We start from the raw sequence: 24,225 nt of genomic DNA, 5'->3' as shown, positions 1-24,225 counted from the left end.
CCCTGTACCGTGACACTTGTTTACTCCTGAGGATGAGGCAGGTGATGAAAGCCAGCTTCCTCTGAGAAAATTGGCTGTCGACAGTCACCTCGTTCCCCTCCCTCAGGATGATAACTGTAACGCCGTCTCTAACACTGCGACTAGCTGTCTCTGTGTTAGCACTAACACTGGTGGCTTGACACGTCACTCCTTTGATCTAAAGTGGGGGGTTATAGCTCTGAGAAATATTTCCACTTTTATGCGTTCTTATCTGGTCCCTGACTGGCTAACACAAGCCTCTGTCAGTTGAAGAGCTGTGTCATCATGACAGAGGAGGATATCAGGCCCTTGGCGATGTGAGGTACTGGGTCAGTTATTTTGTCTAGCCGTTATGTCTGCCTCATGACTTGATTTGGTTAAATTGTCTGTCGTATATGGAACATCTATTCTTCCTCTATTTCTCATGTTAAATCACTATTTTGAGTGACGATTCTTAATTATTTCACTCATTTATAACCAACTTTGTTGTTTTTGAATTGTTGTGTGAATGAGGGAAGGATGGCTGGAATTAGTTGCCTGTTGCTAGGATATAGAAGCCCATTCCCTTCACCTATGATCATTGGCCTAACAAGCTAGTACTTACCTTAAGGGAGTTCTCATTTGGTGCACTCCTCTCTATTTATGTATACATTTTCTGAAACTATTGAAAGTTATGTCACGTACAACAAGCAACAGTCCTTTGGACTGAGTGTACTTTGACATAATCGATCACCTCAAGGCAGCATACCAAGAATGTCCTATAAAAATGGTGCACAAAACCCTTACCTTGCCAACATACTGGTTGTCATTCCCTGTGTACTCCTCCAGAAGAAAGAATTGATTCCACATCCATCCTCTTTTGGAGCGCTGGAGTATCCTTCCATCATCCTTCTCCTGCAATGTTCCCAAGAGATTCACAGTATTTCCAGGTGCCACAGGCAGGGCATTGGTTGGCTGCAGGATGGAGAGCATCAGTAGACCCAGGAAGTGATTGGTTATCATGGTATCCAATCACACGGGGAAATAGTTCTGTATGACTAATGAGTTATGGTAATGGCCTTCTGGTAGGATGCACGCTGGAATGAAATGTAACCAAATCAGGCATTGTAGTCTTCTTCCCTTTGATCCCTTATTGATCCCTGTGAAGAAGAAGAGCATGGCTAAATTAGAGAGATAACACAAGCAGGATATTGACTTGAGGCAGTCATATTGGGTTTCAATATCCTCCCAATGGTCATATTGTCTGATTTTGTCTAATACAGATGTAGGATCTTAATTTGATCACCCGTTGCAGGAGGACTTTTCTGCAATGCATGAAATAAAACATGTGTAGTGCAATTGAGGTTTAAAACGGCTTCTAAAGTTTGTAATTTCCAATTTGAAATGGCAGACTTCCAAACATGTACATGAATTATAATCCACATAATAATTCACATTCGTTGTTGCAGGATCATTTTCCTGCTCGAGCAAACTGGCTCATATTAAGATATTTGATCTGTATCAAGAGATAATTGGTTTCAAAGCTCTTTAGTGTTGCCAGTGTTGTACATTGCTACTGTTTAATCTTCCTAGAGAAAAATACAGGCAACATAAACATGTCACCCCCCCCACCCCTTGGGTCAATTGAGATTGCGTGTGACTAACACATTTTTGTTAATTACTATAGCTCCCGCCTTGGCCCAGTCAGTGTAATTTTTTAAATGCCAGATCTCTATACCAAGCCTCATCATTCACCCAAACTTCGTCAAAATCGGGCCAGTGCCATCTGAAATATCGCGTGTGACTAATGTACGAACGGATGGACAGATGGAGACAGATCCACAGTTCCCTGTCCAATTTGATCGTGGGGGACAATTATGAATTATATGGAATTAGAAACTTCCTTAAATGCGTTCAGTAATTATCTTTGGCGATATTCAATCCATTTTGCATATGTCTAGCGTTACGAAATTTAAGTTCAGCTAAAGACAATGCTCCCGCATTGGCAGAGACTGCTTTCAAGGTAAACGCTGCATATGTTGGCCCAATCAGAAATTACCTTTAAAATGTCTATAGTGTTATCTGTAATGCTTCAGCGATACAGCTTGAATTGAGCTTTTAGTAAAGGAATTTAGTTCCAATCGGCATCTCAAACAGTCATCCATTTTACCTAAGATTAGCTCTGTTAAACTAGCTTAAACTGGCTGGTAGCCAAACATGTAGCAGATTTGATCAATTTGATTGGTAATAGAGTAATGCAGTCCAGAATAATATTTACCCGCAAGGTGTGCAGGTCAAATGATTTGCCATAAACTGTCACACCCTGATCTGTTCCACCTGTCCTTGTGCTTGTCTCCACCCCCTCCAAGTGTCGCCCATCTTCCCCACTTATCCTCTGGGTATTTATACCTGTGTTTTCTGTCTGTCTGGGCCAGTTTGTCTTGTTTTTTTCAGGTCAACCAGCATTTTTCTCTGTTCCTGTTTTTCCACAGTCTCTCTTTTTCACAAAGTCTGCAATTGGGTCTTACCTTGATTCCTGATATAAACATAAGTACCAACGGTTGATAAATAGTGCATAAACAATTGTAAAGGATGAATTTCATAAATACATATGTGAAAATATATCCATGAAAAGATATAAAATCAAGAGTAATTTGTTTTTGGTTACAGTCAAGGACATGTTTTGTATTATTCTACAAAGGCCTACTGCAACACGTTGCCTAGCCTATTTTAATATCCCTTACAGTAAAACATAAATGTAATACATTGATCAATTGTTTTTTTAGATTTGATTAGTAATATAGTAGTAGTAAGTAATACAGTTTAGTAACAGCTATTTTCTGTTTTCATCATTAGTTTAATTTTGCTAGCCAGTTGTGAAATGAAACAATAGGTATTGACAAAGTGAATTAAAATACCGCCAGGCTAGAATAGTAATTGAAGGAAGTTAGCTAGCTTGCTAGCTACTTAGCTAGCTAGCTAACTCAACCACAGTTTTCCTAGCCTGGTTCAAATTCAACTTAAGCTAGCCATCTTCCTGTGTATTGATATATGGTGACTGACCACTGACAAAGCTATATCTACTGGGCTTGCTGGCAGCCAAACCTTGGCTTCTAAAGGTAGCCATTGTATTATTGACTCCATGGCACGTGCTATGTAGACAGTGGGTTGTTTAGCAACAAAACCGATGAGTGCGCAACCGTGTAGCAAAGAGGCTGGGTTGGCTTAGAATCAAAGGATTGCTGACAACATGTAAACTATATTTCCTCTCCAAATCTTTATTGAAATAATAAATACATTTGCACAATGAGCACTTGTTGTCTTTCAAACACATTGTTAATTTTAGCCATATTGTATAAACATAGACGTGACAAGAGTCGAAAAACCTCAAAACAAGACAGACATGGTGTCATAACAAGAGACAACGAGCCACCTACGAATCCCCACATGGCAGCTTCTTGTCATTGTTGTTAGCTGTCTGGCTACCCAGAATCATAAAAAACACAGTCCTCTGCCACCCTCGAAGCGCACACATCGTCTTTGTGACGTTGTCAGCTAACCAGTCTATAGTACCTAGATGAAGCAGAATCCCCACCAGGGCCAGCCTTGATAGGTCATTTGCGGATGCATGCATCATTTATGGACTTTGGAAAGTTAATCCTAATAAATCTTGTCCTCCCTTTTATAAAAGAGCCCATTTAGTGTGACGCTGGTGGAAAGGCCATAGTACCAGCGTCATCCTGACAAGCATTCATTGTGTAACTCACGAGGGGCCTTGAACATGCAAGGACCATATTTGATCATTTCTCTGTTTTTGTTCAACAATCCAAAAAGAAAAATTGAACAAACAAAGGACCTTGTTTGTAGCCAAATGAGTACGGTTCCATTGATGAAACTGAAGCACTGCCACATGTAAATGAATTATTTTCCCATGAATGCAAATCAAATAATTCAGCTAATGAGATCTCAAAATAAAACATGATTCATTCCATCAGTCTTAAAGACCACTGTGGAATGTAATTCATGTCATTAAGGCTAATGCCTATACTGAATCAAACCGTGACTCTCAGAGGCAGGTTATGGCTTATATCCAAATGTTTAAAGGTTAGAACAGTAACAGAGAGAGACAGTTGTGATTGGGGAAACTGGTATGGCCTCAGCTGTCATCCAAGGTCAAGTCTTCAAAATATAAAGTATAACTAAACCATTAAAGTTCATTTTCAGTCAGCAAGACCCCGGTCGAGCAGTTTCCCAGATGTTTAACCTTGTTAAAGTACAAGCACACGATCACTAATTGAATAAAAATGTGCACTACATGAGGACAAAGTAATCATTTTCACAAAACATACAGTACGCTTAACAACATGTACTGTATGAACCAAGAAAATGTGACATCAACTGTAGGTGTCGCTCTCCCTACCACCAGATAGAAGATACAGAATGAAGCCGCGATGATTGGGGGAAGTCGTGGGGTGCCAGTAAGCCATAAGCTGATGATGATGTGCTGTTATCACTTCACTACGTGCCCAGGCTTTGCCATGAGTATGACAGGCGGCATGGCAGGCGCAGAACCCCGGAAATCAGGAAACATTGGCTGGCAATTAATTTGATCTGATTCCTGTGATTGCATTTTCTAATTATCATTCAAGGCTGTCCTTGAGTTTTAATAGCATTCTGGATATTAATCTTTGATGCACCATGTCTATTAAGCATTAGGCCAGTGTGTCTTTTTAAAATCCCCCCCCCCCACCCTGAGCAGAGCGTACTGACTCGATTTCTTGACCAGATGCTATAACTCCTCTCACTGAATCATCTTGATTTGATTAGTCAATTAAATGCCTACAGTATATTAAAAAAGTTGTTTATGATTAGATTAGGTGGTAGGAAGCTTGAGAGGCTTGGCATGCAAACAGACAGAGATGCATGAAACAAACAATTCATTAAATATGCTCTTTAAAGTTAAGTCTTTGAGTAGAGCGTTTGGCAATTTATGGTTGTCCATTCTGGCAAAATTCTGGCTAGTGGAATAAACACTATTTCTATGAAGGCTTATATGGTTATCAACCATTTATCTGTCCTTTGAATATGATTTTTATGAACACACACCGTGTTCAATAAGTTGGGAGTGTTTAGACTCCTAGCAGACACGGTCAGTGGAGTTGCTCTCGCCCTTTATACTGTATGAGTATTCTGGGTGCATTTCTCCTGAGATTCAAAACCTATCTGCAACAGCAGCCTTAATATGAAATAAATGACCACCCTGAGACCAGCTAAGACCATTCCATTTAGCAATACACTGCCGATTGCTCCCTAAGCATCCCTTATAATGGAGTGTTTATATATATATATATATATATATATATATATATATATATATATATATATATATATATATATATAGGCCACTGATGCCCACATACTCTTCTACAATAATCAAACTTCAGTCGCACACACAAATCTTGCTCTGCAATCAGAAAACTCTTACAGACCACCAGTGGTCCACGTCCCACAGTTTGAGAATGTCTTATTTATGTTACATTCTACCAAAATATGACCAAATACATCATGGGCTATATTTTTTGTTCATGTGATGTCCCTGTGGATAGACCTATCTTAGCAAGACGGAGCGATGGTTTGAATAAGTATTTGCCAAAAACAATTTGTGGTTCTTCTTTTAACAAAACTGTGCACTTGAGATTAAGGCAGTTGTGGTGCAATGAGGTCAAGGACTATAAGTGCCTGTTTTGTGATTGACAGATTGAGTGGCTTTAGCAACTGATTGCACACTGACAGACTGCACAATTGACAGACCACCACAGAGCCTAAGTGCTACTACAGTAGGGGTGGTGATGCAGCTGTGAAAAAGCAGCAGACCTGAAAAAAGTGTCCACTTGGTGGAGCCCTAGACCTTTCCAACATCGCTAGCATCCTGGCTGCCTGCTGCAGTCTCTGGCAAGGCTTGACAACTCTTTACAGAACCTGCTGCAAATTTGAAATGCAATTTTGAAATGCTGTCTTCACTTTGTACCCTGAAAACTGGTCCAAAGGGAGGTCGAACTATACAATGTGTGAGGCCATGAACAGACAAAATCCTTTCTATTGCATAAATTGTCACTTAGAGTTAGTGGTGGAATTTTGATGCACTAAAACTGAACGGAAAGCTTACAATTTCATTCACAATTTATTTTGCAGTCCATGTCAGCTCATTGATTATATGTTGTATTATGTGTTTTAGATGAGCTCCACTACACAAAATGTACTTTATTGCCTGATCCAAGCATTTTATAACAATGACAACCCTTCTGATCCGCATGTGATTTTTTCTCTCCAGATTTCCCGATATATATCCAACGTGTTCATTTAGAGTTCGGTCTGTCATGTTTCAATTTGAGCCTGTTGAAAGCATTGGTTGAGTGTTTGGGAGAGAGATGGAGAACCATGCAGTGTCTGTGTGGGAGGGATACAGGGTTTTGCTATTATTCATTCGAACGCTGAAAGGCCATTACATATCTGACAATAATAATTCATGAAAATGTTAGTGGTTAATTTGTGTTAAACAATAACGGCATTACCCAAATGACCCAGTACAAACTGCACCCTTATAAATCACATGTGTGACTATAAGGCGGTCTCTACCAAGCCCCATAGCACACAACAGCGGATAGGGAGAGGAAGAAAGACAAGGAGAGAGAGAAAGAGACAGAGGGATGCAGAGATGGAGAGAAAGATAGAGACAGAGACAGAGACATGGGGATGGAGAGAGAGAGAGATTGACAGAGAGATTAGTTCTGTGCTGTAGGGTATATAGAACATAAACGTCCTAACATACTCATTGCCCCTCTTATTGCAGTGCTCAAAACCCCACAATGAACTCTTTCACCCTTCCATGAATCTGAGCTGAGGTAGGAGCAGTAGTGCAGTGCCTCACCATCAAACCTGCTTACACTTAATTACATGTAAGGTTTTGCCATTGCTACCACACACACACAAATCACTCTTGTAGCTGACGTAAAAGTCTGAATATGAGTTAGCTTATTGGAAGCGTGTGAGGCCGGTCATGAAACAGTTAATCAGAGTGATACACTGGAGGAATCTGTAAATCTGTCGTATGGGCTAGCACAATGCAAGTCCTATTTTGTTTAGGAAGTCTCTAAATTTACAGGTAACTGCCAAAAATAATAAAACTCGAGTAAATGAAGGATGCATATAATTATAAGTATATTGAAGTAGGTGCTTTCACACGTGTGGTTCCAGAGTTAGTAATTAACATCCCATCGTTCTTAGGGTCATGTATAAAAATTCCCAGTAGCCCATTGTGTTGGCTACCATGGTTAGAAGAAGAGCTCTCAAGAGGCGTCTCAAAGGAGCATAGGGGTTTAAAGTGTGTGTGTATGTGCGCACACACACATCAGTCAGTCACCAGATCTCAACCCAATTAAACACTTATGGGAGTGTTTCTGGAAAGTGTTTTCCATCAACAAATCACCAAATGATTATTGTGGAAGAATGGTGTCGCATACCTCCAATAGAGTTCCAGAAACTTCTAGAATCTATGCCAAAGCGAGAAGCATTGAAGCTGTTCTGGTGGCTTGTGGTGGCCCAACGCCCTATTAAGACACGTTGTGTTGGTGTTTCTTTTATTTTGGCAGTTACCTGTATGCAGCTACTGCCCTTCAACATCTGTAAATCCACTGTACGAGCACTGTGCCAGTCCTAGTTTGTTTTTATGAAAAGTCCCTGCATTCATGTAGTTACTGCTCTTCACATCTGTAAAATCTGTAGCATGAGCACTGTGTCCATCCTATTTTGTTTAAGAAAGTATCTGAATGCATTTACAGATGTAGAATCTTAAATTGATAGGAAATGGGAAACCTGTATTGTATTTGAGGTTTAAAAAGGCTTCTAAAGTAATTTCCACTTTGTAATTTCAGGCTTGATTTTCTGTTACAAAAAATGTATCAACCCATGTTTGAACCCCTGCAAAAATGTCCATTAATTATAAACCAAATAATAATTCACATTTCCTGGTGCTGCAGGATTATTTGCCTGCTGTAGCAAACTGGCTCAAATTAATATCCTACGTGTAGCTACTGCCCTTCATCTAGCACTTTTTATTTTGAAGTTGCCTAAGACTGCAGAGATGGAGATGAGAGATTTGATATAAAAAAATCCTGCAAAACAGAGAATAGAAAACAAAACAACAGAACCTTACCTTTGTTATTCACAGCTAGTAGTATTGTCCATCTGTGTTTCTGAGTGTCATGGTACTGTCTCCCCACTCCTCACGTAGCAGTGCTTAGCGGTGGCACTTATTCTATCTCCTCTCGGCTGCACTTACATCCAAGACTGAACAGTGCTGCAAGCGCTAGTATGTGTGTCAGTGTTTGTGTGAGCCTACTGCCTGCTTCCTCTGTCTCTCTCTATGCTCTTCTCCCTCTACCTCCCTCTCTTGCTCCACCTCCTGCCTCACATTTGATCTTCTTCCCCCACCCTCTTTCTTTCTAACCTCTCTCTTCCTGCCTCTCTCTCTTTTTCTATCTTTTCCCTCTCTCTTTCTCTCTGTCCATCTATCGCTCTCTCTCTCTCTCTCTGACTCTCCCTCCTTCACTCTCTTTCTCTCTCGCTGCACCACTTCTGGCTGTGGATGTCAGGGAGGCTGAAGCAAAGGGGCATCTTCTTCTGATTGGCTGCCATTCTCAAGTTTGCGATAAAGAAAGAGAGGGCAAGGGAGAGAAAAAAAAGAGAAAGAAATGAAAAGGAAGCAGAGGGGAAAAGGATAAGGGAGAAAAGAGAGTGCCCTTACTCACAGTGAGAAGCAGCAGTTGACCAAAGCTGCAGTGGAATTGAGGACGGGGGAGGTAAAGTTTATGCCTTTCGAGGGGGTCCACTATTGAATCACATATTCATACATGGCAACACAGATAGACAAAACATTTATCAAAATTAAGTTTGTTTTGAACTCTCTGTCCTATATCTTAGAGATATAAGAAATAAACTAAACTACCTTCAGATGAGGCTTGTGGGCATCCTAGAGCAAAACAACCGACACATACTTGGTCAAGTCTCACTTTTCAATGGAGGGTTCATATTACTGTATAGCCCAAACGGTTCAGACGCTACAGAGGTTTTCGTGAGAAGACAGATTTTTGCAACATTCCACCGCAGATGCAGAAGGCCGTCATCGGCGGATGCGGTAGATTGAGACACAGCCCAGTATTTTTGGAGTACCGGACACTTTTTGGTAACATGACATCCTCGCCGGTCACACTCCCATTCACAAGGGGACAATATCAACGTTTTACATTTTTTATTTATTTGGTAAAAACAAGGTAGAGTCGCCTTCCCTTGCTACTAGTAATGAGCAGCTTGGCTAAAAACATAGCAAGTTAGCTAGCCTTTTTAGCTTCCCACATCTCCATGTGAAATATTCCGATTTATAATGAAAAAAATATGCTGTGGCAAATATTCTTATACTTTACCTGTGTAAACTAAAATATTATCGCAGTTTGATATGCTGCTTGTATATTTATTCCCATATCAGGTAAAAATAGAACGTCATCATGTTTTGGTCATGGAGTAAAAAAGCACATGGCCAGCTATCTGGCTATAATAGGTTCTACCATTTCACAATAGCCTGTAATCATTAGTTATTACTTCTAAATAAAATACATTTTGGGGTGGGTTCTTTTTATTTGGTTTACATTGATTCTTTTTTTAAATGGTCTACATTTTCAGGTTGCAAAAAACTACGTTGAATGTCGGAGCGTATTACAAGGCGCTTTTGGCCCTTTTGTGACGAAAAACGACTTTGGAACACTCCAAATGTTGCGTCTGCGTAGAGCTTGTAGTAAGCTTAAGGAGGCTGTAGAGGGTAGGACTCCTGGAAGGCACAGAATGAACTCCATGTGACTACAGGGAGAAAAGCAGCTCTGTAGAGAGGAGGCACGCGAGTCTAAGCTAGGTTGTCCTGAACAGTCCAGCTACTCTGTGATGTTTGATGTCTCAAGCTATCAGCTCTATCTAATATCCTTTCAATGACAGTGGAATGAAGGAGAGAAAGGCCATAACTTGTAAATCACCCTCTCAGAGGAGGGAGGGGGTTCTCAAACTATCTCCATTGCTCTCTCGTCTGCCTGGGTGACTTGGCCAACCGGACTGCAGTGAAATTGAGCGCGTGCGCTCAGGCAGTTCGTCCAGGCAGGCAGCACTCCATCATATCTTTTCATGATGTGCTTCATCTTGGATGCATATCAATATAGCTCTTCCACAATCCCCTGCCTTTTGAAAGAGATATAGCATTTTAATTGAGTTGAGGGAAATGGAGAGAGTTAATATATCACAGGGGTGTTTGATTCTGAGTACAGAGAAAAAAAGAATGAGAGAGAGAGAACGAGAGAAAATGAGAGTGAGAGAGAGAGAGCGTGATAAAGCATCAAATGCCAATACACATACGTGTACCCTGAGCTGATAAACAATGTGTTGGAGTACCTTTGAAATGCATGGTATGCCACTCAGGTTCTGCAATCTCAATGAATAATTTAAGGTAAGCAGCAGCTGTACCACTAGCCACCCTCAACCCACCGCAAGTTTTATCTCCCACTATCAGTGTGAATAGATGATTAACGCGAAGTCCCAAATTGCACCCTATTTTCTACATAGTGCACTACTTTTTACCCAGGCCCATAGGGGGAAATTAAGACGCAGACAAATTCTTACTGCAAAAAAAATAAATAAAAAAGTAAACAAGCTAAACTAATTAACACAGGCACAGGCACTGAGGTACCCTTTCTCTGATGTGAAGCCAAATCCACATCCTTCATAATTTACAATGTAGTTGTGTTGTTTATGCTGCCATGAGAGAGATAGTGTGTGTGTGTGTACATGACTGTGTGTGTATGCGTGTGGATGTGTGCAGACATGTGCATGTGTGCATAAATGTGTTTGTGTATGTGTGGGTGTATAGGTGGGTGCCACCATGCCCCTATGTCCTACACTAACAAGCCAGGGTAAAATCCAGGCTATTTTGTACATCTGTGCATATCATTGGTTTTAATCTACTTGTTATTTACACCCCTGGGAGGTTACTTATGTTGTTATTACTGAGCCCAAACAACACAGTGCAATCAGAGAAAAACAGCCAAATTGTGTGTCTGACTCAGGTTTACACCTTATTACGAGCATGTGCCAAAACTCTCTCACACAGACCTTCACCGAATCATGCCCCTGCTCTCCCCGAGGTGCAAGACGTATACATAACTCTTAAGAAGTACGTTGGTAGTTAGCTTAGTAAAAGTACACCGCTGAATATTTGTTGCATTAAAACAATGTATATTCCAGGGGCAAAGAAACAATTTACTCCCAGTAAGAGCGTTTCAGGGATGCTATCTCTATTGCCTGACTGCATACCAAATGGCACCCTATTCCCTATATAGTGCACTACTTTTGCCCACCCAAGATAAGCTTTCAGTGAAATCCTACATGGTAGTCCGGTCCCAGACTGTATGAGCTTTAGCCAACTGTTCTATAATTTTCATGCTATTCATGTTTGTCATGGCATGACAATGAACAAACATTGACAGGTTGCTGGCTTAAGCACAAACAGACTGGACCACTAAGATAATCCTATGGGGCATTATGTATTACATATTCAAATATTGTAGAGAGTTGTCTCTTTTTCCTATTTTCATGATGCTTATTCCAACTTGCTTTGGTATGGACTTTTATACTGAACTATAACAATGTACTTATACCAAAAATGTAAACAACTCATTGCCATGTCACCATGTTATGACACCAGGACACAGACATTTTCACCCAATTGATAGGAAGGCACATTTTAATATACATATTAGTACACTGTAAACCCCAAAATCCATCCAGTAAATTGAACTCAACGTCTGTAAAAAGTCATTATTACTTAAAATGGTTATGCGGTACTGACTCAAAGCAAAATGAGAAGTCACATCAACTCTATTTTCAACATCTATTTTTGTTTGAAGTCAGGATAACCAATGATAACTTTTTCCAAGCATGCTCTACTGCAGGTAGATTTTGGGGATTAAAAACATATATATATCTGTGTTTTTACATGTACATTGACTGATTAATCTTATGCTACACAAAGATAAATAGCATACATTTCTTCACAGCTAATCCATTCATTTAGTTAGATTTGTTGCCTTTGCTGAACTGGTTGTTCCAGTTTAAATGAGTCTCCTCACACGGTTACTAACCCTGGCAGTCATTGTGAATGCAGGTTGTGGATGAATAAAAATGTCAACTGTTATCCTAACTCTGTCTGGATTCTAATAGGTTACACATCTTTTTGCAAGCCAGGATAATATGACTTCAAGGTAGGGTTGCAAAATTATCGTACATTTTCCAGGTTCTACAGAAATCCCAGTTGGAATATTCCTGGACATTCTTCAAACAGGAGTTCTTACTAAATCGTGTAATTTTTGGAAAGTTAGTATAATTTTGCAACCCTACTTGCAGGTCTGATATTATGACTTGTAGAGTATCAGGACACTGTAATAAGTTAAAGCTAAAAAATAATGCCTCATGAGATGTGTAACAGATTGCCATCAAGCATTTTATTATTAAGATATCATTCAGCTTGGAACTCTTTTAGTGAAGGCCGCAGACATGCTAATGAATGACTTCAACCATGATGTTTGTCATTAACGAATACAGTCCTGGGTTGTAACTCTACAATTCACTCGAAAAAGCAAGGCACACTGGGAAATTATATTGGAGGCGTGGCTTAGTACAAAAATGTCAAGGTAATACAACTCAAATCTGGATCCCCCAGTGACACTTGGTTTGAGTAATGACTACAAAATCACAAGTAATCATACTCAGATATATTAAGAGCAACGGGTTTCCTAAAACAGTTTTAAGTAATGACAGCATATTGGAGTTTATAGTGTAGGTACAGAGATGAGAGGCCTCCAGAATGAGCAGTGGGATGCTTCAGAATTAACACAACCACATAATGAAACAATCATTTCATGACATGTTTGACTCGAGCAACCGTGGCAGAAACTCGTCTCTCTCATTAGAATTGTGATCTGCCGAGAACTCATTAAATTTGTTACCGTCGACATCATCAAACAGAGGAAGGGTTAGGTGAAACTTGTAGCTGTCTGATCATGAGACCAAACATGTCTCTTAGTGCACACACACACACACACACACACACACACACACACACACACACACACACACACACACACACACACACACACACACACACACACACACACACACACACACACACCCACACACACTCTAAATGTAAGATGAGTATTTAAATGGACCCTGATATACTGTAACAAACTGTTAATGAAAGGTTATCTGAAGTCATCTCTTCCTAAGACATGTGGGGTAGTGATTTATATTTAATTATACAACGGGTGGGTCTAATCCTGAATGCTGATTGGTTAAAACTGCATTCCATCCTGTGTCTATTCCACAAGTTACCACCGGCTGAAGCTATGATGTTGAAATGCCTGTTTACTCTGTTCCATCTGATTGCACAATCCACTGTCTTATCAGCCCAGCCAGGCAATTTATGAACTTGATCTCCAACATAAAAAGCATTTAGACATGATTTCCCGTTTCTTTTAGACTAGCATTTGATTTTCAACAGCAGGGATTTGCATTAACCTTGCTGTCTGTCTCACCAACATTTGCAACATTGTTTCAATATTGAAATTCAGTCTACTGCTGTCCCGTAGTAATGGGAGACGGGACGAGACAAATGTAGGCAGCATTTCTCAGCCAGTTGAAATCATGAATGCGCTGGCATCATATTTATGGGTTTATACAAAGAAATGTCAATAGAAACAGGTAAAATGAAAATAAGTACAGCTAATTTGCTGTCTTTCCAGCTTCAGTGTGCAGTAATTGTGTTAGCTTTGTTGTTGGCTAGCTCCTCTAAACAACAGTGCACTGGCAAGAGAGCACATTTTCAAAAAAAATTGCCTCATTAGTTCATTAATATAGATTACAAATAAATGGCATTAGAAAACAGCGTAAACAAATGCGGCTACTTTGCTATTATTCTGGCTGCACTTTTTGACGTGACTATAAGTTAGTCGCAGGTGGCTAGCTAGCAAGCAAGGGATAAGAATGTTGCCAGCCAGTATGGCAATGGAACATTTAGAACAAACGACTGGGTCGCATCCATAGATACAAAACAGAAAGACTGAATGGCTAAAAGACTGGTTCAAAAAAACAACCTTAGATTTGTTTCGGGACTATGTCTTGTGGAAGGATGAATAAACTCATTAAAATAATGTTTTTAATGAAAATATGTCAATAATTGTTTGAATATGTTGGTAACCCGTTGTATAAAAGTGATATTTGGAGAATATACAGTGCATTCGGGAACGTATTCAGACCTATTGACTTTTTCCACATTTTGTTACGTTACAGCCTTATTCTAAAATTGATTGAATTATTTTCTCATCAATCTACACACAATACCCCATAATAACAAATTCCATCATTCTTAAATTAAAGAAGTTTGGAACCACCAAGATTCTTCCTAGAGCTGGCCGCCCGGCCAAACTGAGCAATCGGGGTAGAAGGGTCCGATGGTCACACTGATAGAGCTCCAGAGTTTCTCTGTGGAGATGGGAGAACCTTCCAGAAGGACAACCATCTCTGCGGCGCTCCACCAATCAGGCCTTGGTAGAATGGCCAGACGGAAGCCACTCCTCAATAAAAGGCACATGACAGCCCGCTTGGAGTTTGCCAACAGGCACCTAAAGGACTCTCTGGTCTGATGAAACCAATATTGAACTCTTTTACCTGATTGCCAAGCGTCACATCCGGAGGAAACCTGTCAACATCCCTACGGTGAAGCATGGTGGTGGCAGCATCATGCTGTTGGGATGTATTTCAGCGGCAGGACCTGGGAGACTAGTCAGGATCAAGGGAAAGATGAACAGACTAAAGCACAGAGAAATCCTTGATGAAAACCTGCTCCAGAGTGCTAAAGACCTCAGACTGGGGCGAAGGTTTACCTTCCAACAGGACAATGACCCTAAGCACACAGCCAAGACAACGCAGGAGTGGCTTCGGGACAAGTCTCTGAATGTCGTTGAGTGGCCAAGCCAGAGCCCGGACTTGAACCTGATCGAACATCTCTGGAGATACCTGAAATTAGCTGTGCAGCGACACTCCCCATTCCACCAGACAGAGCTTGGGAGGATCTGCAGAAAAGAATGGGAGAAACTCTCCAAATACAGGTGTGCCAAGCTAGTAGCGTCACACCCAAGAAGACTCAAGGCTGTAATCTCTGCCAAAGGTACTTCAAAAAAGTACTGAGTAAAGGGTCTGAATAGTTATGTAAATGTTATATTTCACTTTTTATATATTTATACATATGCAAAGATTTATTAAACCAGTGTTTTCTTTGTCATTATGGGGTTTTGTGTGTAGATGGATGATACATAAAAATAAAATAAAAACATTTTAGAACAAGGCTGTAATGTAACAAAATGTGGATAAAAGTCAACGGGTCTGAATACTTTCCGAATGCATTGTATTGGCACGGTTTGCCGGCCTCTCAGGCTTTAATCACTTAACTAATGCTGTGGATCTTAGATTTCAAATTTGCTAAATTGAGTAGTGTTCAATGCAACTGGGGCGGCAGGGTAGCCTAGTGGTTAGAGCGTTGGACTAGTAACCGAAAGGTTGCAAGTTCAAATCCCCGAGCTGACAAGGTACAAATCTGTCGTTCTGCCCCTGAACAGGCAGTTAACCCACTGTTCCTAGGCCGTCATTGAAAATAAGAATTTGTTCTTAACTGACTTGCCTAGTTAAATAAAGGTAAACTAATTTTTTTTTTTTTTAAACTCCCTCCCATCATTAGTCTACCCTGGGCCTGGCCTTATGAGGACATACAATATGTTAGCTTTCAAGTTGTTTCAATCCTCAAATAAAATGTAGTTCATTCAACAACAAATATAGGAACTTTGAATCATTTAATCAGTCATAGTGTGTTAAGACATTCAACCATGTCTTCTAAATATACTCCCCACTGAAAGCTAATTGTGCAGTTTTCGTGTTATCAATGTTTTGGAGAATGACATCATTTCCTCACTCATGCACAAATTCCCACTAATGTATGGTGACATTTGAGGGGAGTGAGGTTGTGAGCGGGAAGCAGGGAGAAGTGTTGCATGGTTTTACGAGAAAAGGCCAGAAGATGCCTCCAACTTCATCCCAGCCAAAGTGCTGACACTTCATTCAGCCTTACTGTGAACACTCACTTATGAAAATGTTCAGTTGGTGATACATCTGCTTTATTGGATAAATTACCTCTCTACCATAAAACTTTATTGTCCACCTCACCTTGTGTCATTTACAATTTTCTTGCACTACTCAACCCATAGTAAAAAATGCACTGAAATGCTACTGTAGCCTACTGAATGTAAAATGGCAAACTACTGAATGTACGGAAATTACTGAATGCATGTATTGCAAACTCTAATTCAATAACTACAACATTAAATGTAACTAAACTCACCTCACATTTCTTTCAACAACATAGTTGAGATCTCACTCGGGTCCAAACCAAGCCATAAAATCTATATTTTTTCCCCTTCCATTTTAGATTTATAAAATATTTGTTTTATCCCTCCCACCAGACTTTTATATTCCTCTCATATCCAGTTAACATTTTAATCTGAGTGGGATGGATGATGGATCCTGTGTGATCTGAGTGAAAGGCAGACTGGCTGGGCCCCGTCCCAGAGGATGGCCTGCAGATACCCTGCAGGGTTTATTCACCAATCAGATGGGGAGGAGGAGGTGACTAACATTTCAATGTGTTATCTAAGTGTCGGTGTGTCGCGTTTGAGTCTCAGTTTCCAGCCGACACCTTTCTGGTTCCCCTAGAGGTTTTCCAAGGATCACTTCTCTCTCCCACACATAGAGGAGAAGGAACGAAAATATACAGAGTATCTCTGTAATGTATATGGTGTGCTGTAGATAGGACTTTATCAACATAGCTTAATAATGTCAGGGTTCTGAATTCTGATATGTAACCGCACCAAGGCAGGTACAGTAGGTTGGTAACATAGTTGAAAGACTATGCCAACTTGTTTTGTGTCGAATTCTGATTTCAGACAGCTGATGTCCAATACACATTTAAATATTAACATCATATAAATGCCAATAAGTCTGCATTGTTTTCCTCACCTATGATCCCTCTACTGCCTTCTCTCTGCATAGATCAACAAGAGCACCTGAGAATAAAAGTGCTACCTTGTCATTTCCCCCCATTTTTACCCTGGGAAATGTATTATACTGTCCTGTACTGTCTGTCTTTCTCTTTGTGCTTAGCCACACATTCATACAATGAAAACACAGACATGGACTCTGACATGTACGTGTGCCAAACATTTTTTTTCCTGTTAATTAATTTTCTAATTAATTTGTAATTCCCTAACCGAGGAGCTGATTAACCAGCAATCAAGACCGAGGCCTTGGGATTTAAGGGTGTGCACAGTCTGTCTGTGGATCCCAAATAGCACCCTATTCCCTATGTAGTTTTTAGTGCACTACTTTTCACCAGGCCCCATAGGGCTACCCTGTGTCCTAGCCCCATATGATAAATGTATTAAAGCATCTACACTCAATTTAATCTTATTTACCCTTATCCATAAACATAATTATTACTAACCGTCGTAGGATGGCTGCATACCTGAGGCATTGAACATAACACCAGCAGCATTGTATGCATTTCTAATTGTGCATGACTTTTTGCACTATTATAAATAACTTGCATTTTACACGTGTTTTATTTTCCTTTAATTGATTTAATTGAATTGATTTAATAGATTTGCAAATATTTACACATACAGCATCTATCAAGACATGTCTATCCACCGGGCCACCATTAGTAAAATATATGCAGCTGCTATTGTAAGTCGCTCTGGATAAGAGTGTCTGCTAAATGACTCAAATGTAAATTCAAAAATCTACTGGTACTCCTCTGGCCAGGTGATATGCCCATCATGTCCCAAATGGCACCATATACTCTGCATAGTGCGGTACTTTGACCAGAGCCCTATGGGTCCTGGTCAAAAGGGGTACACAAGGGAGTGGTGTACTATTCAGACGACAGAAATGCATAACATGCTGATGGAGTTATGTCACTCATATGCCTCATGCATGCAGCCATCCTACTATGGTTAGTAAGTACGTGTTCCTGCACTGAAGGCCTTCTGCCTATCACACTGGTCTAAACCTGGGAAGGATTATCAGTCTTTGTTTAGATAAATGACAGGTTCTGTCTGAGATACAGTGAACCACAAGTGTGACAAGGGCTATCTATGGGAATGTCAACTCTGACCAATGGCCCTGCTCCCGCAGGAGTGTTATTCGCTCAGTCCCCTTCTACCAGGCCCATGATGCATCCCAAATGACATCATATTCCCTACATACTGTAGTGCACTACTTTTGACCAGGTCCCATCAGACCTAGAGTGTGTCCCAAATGACACCATATTCTCTATATAGGGCGCTCCTTTTGACCTTGGCTCCAGTCACTATATAGGGAATAGGAAGCCATTTAGGAGGCATACAAATGTCTCAAAGGCTATTTCATGAGAAGGAAGTGAGTTGGAAACAGTAGCCATGGAACAAAATGGAAGCAGATTGGACATAACATTTTATGTTAATGAATTCTGAAGCTCCTTTCTCATACCGATCAGCTTAGTTTTGAGGAAAACAAAACAGGCTTTTGAAAGTGGGGGCATCAACTGAAAATGACGTGATAACATACTGACTGCATGGCTTCCAATGACATAAATACACTCATCCCATCATTGGACGATGCGTGAAATTGAGCCAAAGACATAGAAAGACATACATTTGACATTGTTTCCCAAATAATGTGTTGCCACATTAGGGGTAAAACTGGACGTACAATTGAATGGGTACAGTGAGTCAGATGTGTATGCGCTCTAACAGTGATGTCCCATATTACTGTTTCACATTAGTAATCTGTTTGCTCGGTTGTAGTATCAATGTCACCCAATGTTATCAATTCTTTCAAAATAAAGAAACAATGTCAATCCTAAACAACACTATTTTGTAATAGGAATAGGAAATGATCGGAAGAAATTCAAGTAGCTTGATTCTAACAAGATGATTGCTCAATGACACCATACCTATGTCTAACAATTGACCATGAAGTCTATAAAATGTGCACTTAGCATCCCATATTTTGCAGGTGGTGACCATGGAGACGAGACGTGACGAAGTAAATTTGCTGAAGGGCGCAGGGCTATTGGGCTATGCAAAATTCTCCTCGTTGACCCAGTGTTCGACAGTCCACAACCCCAATTCCTCATCCCCTATGATCACATTCACCTCCAGGACAAGCAAGATAAGAAAACGAATAAAACTGTAGTCACGCCATCTTATCGTCGCAACAATGACTGATTTATTGCTTCAATATTACCTTGATGATTAAATCTCCTCAATGACATCTATTCTCTGCTTTTTCTGTCACCTGCAATATGTACAGTGCATTTGGAAAGTATTCAGACTCCTTCCCTTTTTCCACAATCTGTTAAAATAACATCAACTTGATAAGAAATACAGATTACAGTGGCTTGCGAAAAGTATTCACTCCCCTTGGCATTTTTCTTATTTTGTTGCCTTACAACCTGGAGTTGAAATTTGATTTTTGGGGGGGTTGTATCATGTGATTTACACAAGACAAAAAAAACAGAAAACTTGAGCGTGCATAACTATTCACCCCCCAAAGTCAATAGCTTGTAGAGCCACCTTTTGCAGCAATTACAGCTAGCTGCAAGTCTCTTGAGGTATGTCTCTATAAGCCTGGCACATCTAGCCACTGGGATTTTTGCCCATTCTTCAAGGCAAAACTGCTCCAGCTCATTCAAGTTGGATGGGTTCCGCTGGTGTACAGCAATCTTTAAGTCATACCACAGGTTCTCATTTGGATTGAAATGTGTCCCCTTCAACCACTCGAGTGTTGCTTTAGCAGTATGCTTACGGTCATTGTCCTGCTGGAATGTGATCCTCCATCCCAGTCTCAAATCTCTAGAAGACTGAAACAGATTTCCCTCAATAATTTCACTGTATTTAGCGCCATCCATCATTCTTTCAATTCTGACCGGTTTCCCAGTCCCTGCCAATGAAAAACATCCCCACAGCATGATGCCTCCACCACCATGCATTGATGTGGGGATGGGGTGTTCTCGGGGTGTGGAGAGGTGTTGGGTTTGCGCCAGACACAGCGCAGTGACAATTGATGGCCAAAATGCAACATTTTTGCCTCATCTGACCAGAGTACCTTCTATCATATATTTGGGGAGTCTCCCACAAGGCTACCATGTGGCTCTCCACACAACTGAGTAAGAGGACAAGTGCATTAGAGTGTCTAGTTTGAGAAACAGACTCACAAGTCCTTAACTGGCAGCTTCATTAAATAGTACCCTCAAAACACCAGTGTCAACTGTCCAGTGTCTGTGTTCTTTTTCCGAACCTTAATCTTGTCTTTTTATTGGCAAGTCTGAGATATGGCTTTTTCTTTGCAACTCTGCCTAGAAGGCCAGCATCCCGGAGTCGCCTTTTCACTGTTGACGTTGAGACTGGTGTTTTGCGGGTACTATTTAATGAAGCTCTTGTGAGGCATCTGTTTCTCAAACTAGACACTCTAATGTACTTGTCCTCTTGCTCAGTTGTGCACCTGGGCCTCCCACTCCTCTTTCTATTCTGGTTAGAGCCAGTTTGCACTGTTCTGTGAAGGGAGTAGTACACAGCGTTGTACCAGATCTTCAGTTTCTTTGCAATTTCTCGCATTGAATAGCCTTAATTTCTCAGAACAGGAATAGACTGACGAGATTCAGAATAAAGGTCTTTGTTTCTGGCCATTTTGAGCCTATAATCGAAACCATAAATGCTGATGCTCCAGATACTCAACTAGTCTAAAGAAGGCCAGTTTTATTGCTTCTTTAATCAGTACAACAGTTTTCAGCTGTGCTAACATAATTGCAAGCAGGTTTTCTAATGATCAACTAGCCTTTTAAGATGATACACTTGCATTAGCTAACACAATGTGCCATTGGAACACAGAAGTGATGACTACTGATAATGGGCTTCTGCATGCCTATGTAGATATTCCATAACAAATCAGCCGTTTCCAGCTACAATAGTAATTTACAATATTAACAATGTCTACACAGTGTTTCTGATCAATTTGATGTTATTTTAATGGACAAAAAATGTGATTTTCTTTAAAAACAAGGACATGTCTAAGTGACCCCAAACTTTTGAACAGTAGTGTAAGGTCCCACAGAGCAAAAACCAAGCCATGAGTTCGAAGGAAGAGCTCTGAGACAGGATTGTGTCGAGGCACAGATCTGGGAAAGGGTACCCAAAACATTCTGCATCATTGAAGGTCCCCAAGAACACAGTAGCCACCATCATTCTTAAATGGAAGAAGTTTGGACCTGGCCGCCCTGCTTAAACTGAGCAACCGGGGGAGAAGGCCTTGGTCAGGGAGATGACAAATAACCTGATGGTCACTCTGCCAGAGCTCCAGAGTTCTTCTGTGGAGTTGGGAGAACATTCAAGAAGAACAACCATCTCTGCAGCACTCCACCAAACAGGCCTTTGTGGTAGAATAGCCAGATGGAAGCCACTCCTCAGTAGAAGAGAAGCAAGATCCTCTGGTCTGATGAAACCAAGATTGAACCCTTTGGCCTGAATGCTAAGGGTCACGTCTGAAGGAAACCTGGCACCATCCCTACGGTGAAGCATGGTGGTGGTAGCATCATGCTGTGGGGATGCATTCCAGGGGAAGGGACTGGGAGACTAGTCAGGATCGAGCGAAATATGAACGGAGCAAAGTACAGAGAGATCCTTGATGAAAACTTGCTACAGAGTGCTCAGAACCTGACTGGGGCAAGGTTCACCTTCCAACAGGACAACAACCCTAAACACAAAGCCAAGACAATGCAGGAGTGGCTTCTGGACAAGTCTCTGAATGTCTTTGAGTGGCCAAGCCAGAGCCTAGACTTGAACCCGATCAAACATCTCTGGAGAGACCTGAACATGGCTGTGCAGCGATGCTCCCCATCCAACCTGACAGAGCTTGAGAAGATCTGCAGAGAAGAATGGGAGAAACACCCCAAATACAGGTGTGTCAAGCTTGTTGTGTCATACCCAAGAAGACTTGAGGCTGTAATTGCTGCCAAAGTTGCTTCAACGAAGTACTGAGTAAAGGTTCTGAACACTTATGTAAAAGTGATATTTCTTCTTTTTTTTTTCTAATACATTTGCAAAAATTTTAAAAAATCTGCTTTTGCTTTGTCGATATAGAGTAGTGTGTGTAGATTGATGAGAAAAAACTGCAACAATTTAGTTAATTTTAGAATAAGCTTGTAAAGTAACAAAATGTGGAAAAAGTCAAGTGGTCTGAATACTTTCAGAATGCACCTGTACATAATATATTTATATTTATATATATATATATATATTTAGCACACGCATATCCATAGCGACTGTATGCCTCCTTCAATTCTACCCCTTCTTTCTAAATGTTTTCAGCAGACAGCTACAGAATAGCATGTAAAACTCAACTTCCACAATGTACCTCTACACTTTCCTGTCTCATGAGCAGTGACAATAGACTGCCAATCCTGACTCACCCATTAAGGAGAGGCTTGCACATTTCCTCACTGTGGGCTGCCAGCATTCTGCTCTTGTCTTAGTATTTTCTTTGAGACTTGTCATGTACAGATAAATCAAATCAGGAAGTATCGAACTACACTGTTCTTTCACACTGGCTGCTCTGACAATGCAGGAGACAAGCTAGGCAGGAGTGTGAACAGCATGTCTACTTGTGGAACAGAAGGTAGCTATGAAAGAGACTGCCCTGGCAGTGCATGGAGAGAGAGCATAAAGTAAAAAGCTGTGGAGCGACTAAACAAATAGATGACTGGATTCGTGGTAACTAGGTACATCAAAACAATAAAATAGTAATCTTTCACTATTGCTGGGTGAAATGCATTCCTCCAACAGAATAAAAAAATAGACAAATTTTTTGTTCCATTGAGGTTTGGAGGAGATGCGGTAGACATTAGACCCATGTTTAGTTTGTCACCCCGACATCTGTAACCTAATACAGTGTAAGACATATACATGTAAAGCATAACACAGACCATTTTTGTCAATAAGTATGTCTTGCCCAAGTCGGAACGGCCAACAGGGCAAGAGCTGTTTTTGTAGCATAAGGCAGCTTGATGTAAGTACACCTCCTGGACAGGATGCTATTTTTGTCAAAAACGTTGCAATAATTATTGCCTATTGTTCCATAGTTTTCTGTAAAATGTTCTTCCCTGATGAGGGTACCCAGGTGCTGTCAGATACTGGATGTCTCACACTGACCTGGAGACAGACCCCAGGGGGACCTCCCAGACTTTGTGTGTGTGTGTGTGTGTGTGTGTGTGTGTGTGTGTGTGTGTGTGTGTGTGTGTGTGTGTGTGTGTGTGTGTGTGTGTGTGTGTGTGTGTGTGTGTGTGTGTGTGTGTGTGTGTGTGTGTGTGTGTGTGTGTGTGTGTGTGTGTGTGTGATTATGCCTTTCTCTGGATGAGGGATATTCCACGAGTACTACTGGAATAACTTAGGTTTTTAGAGTTTGTTATGTTGCACATTATAATTCAAAGCCTTGATTCTCAGAGCCTTCAGAGCGTTAAGGGCTTTATCCCAAATGGAAACCCTATTCCCCATGTAGTACACTACCTCTGACCGTAGGCCCATAGGGCTCTAGTCGAAAGGTAGAGCACTATATAGTGAATAGGGTGCCATTTGGGGTAAATCCTAGGTGTATTGTTAGATCCCACATGACGTGTATCATAGCCTATCGGATAAATATAATGAATCGGGACTGTTGTGACGTCATGCACTTAACCAGAGTATAGCCAATTAAACAGAATGAGTCATAAGATTACAGTTAAATCTCAGTGCATTTGCACAAAAAGAATATCTATTTTCTAAACCACCATCTATTTTTTGAACAGAGATTGTTACTGACGTTGATTGTAGGCTATGGCATAATATCTAGCATCACTACCATTATTAACTTGATGATGTTTTGACAGATACTTTTACAGAACCCTTAGAGATAGCCAGACACCATGAAGAAGGACAGGGACAACTTGCCTCTAATGTCAGA

General features: G+C 40.7%; 1 protein-coding gene across 1 annotated transcript in view; it reads right to left on the bottom strand.

Annotated features, from left to right (window-relative positions):
• Nucleotides 1-8,601, bottom strand: part of LOC129859457 (cadherin-10-like) — a 46,201-nt gene extending 37,600 nt beyond the window's left edge. The window contains exons 1-2 of the mRNA XM_055929271.1: nucleotides 8,210-8,601; nucleotides 805-1,157 (exon numbers count right to left, since the gene is read on the bottom strand). Of these exons, the coding sequence (XP_055785246.1) occupies nucleotides 805-1,020 (216 nt within the window). The 5' untranslated portion in view covers nucleotides 1,021-1,157; nucleotides 8,210-8,601. The remainder of the gene's footprint in view (nucleotides 1-804; nucleotides 1,158-8,209) is intronic.
• Nucleotides 8,602-24,225: the final 15,624 nt, after the last annotated feature.

Source organism: Salvelinus fontinalis, chromosome 7 (assembly GCF_029448725.1).
Source record: "Salvelinus fontinalis isolate EN_2023a chromosome 7, ASM2944872v1, whole genome shotgun sequence".
Taxonomy (NCBI): Eukaryota; Metazoa; Chordata; class Actinopteri; order Salmoniformes; family Salmonidae; genus Salvelinus; species Salvelinus fontinalis.
The sequence above is the reverse complement of the archived record's forward strand: the minus strand, read 5'-3'. Positions and strand labels throughout refer to the sequence as shown.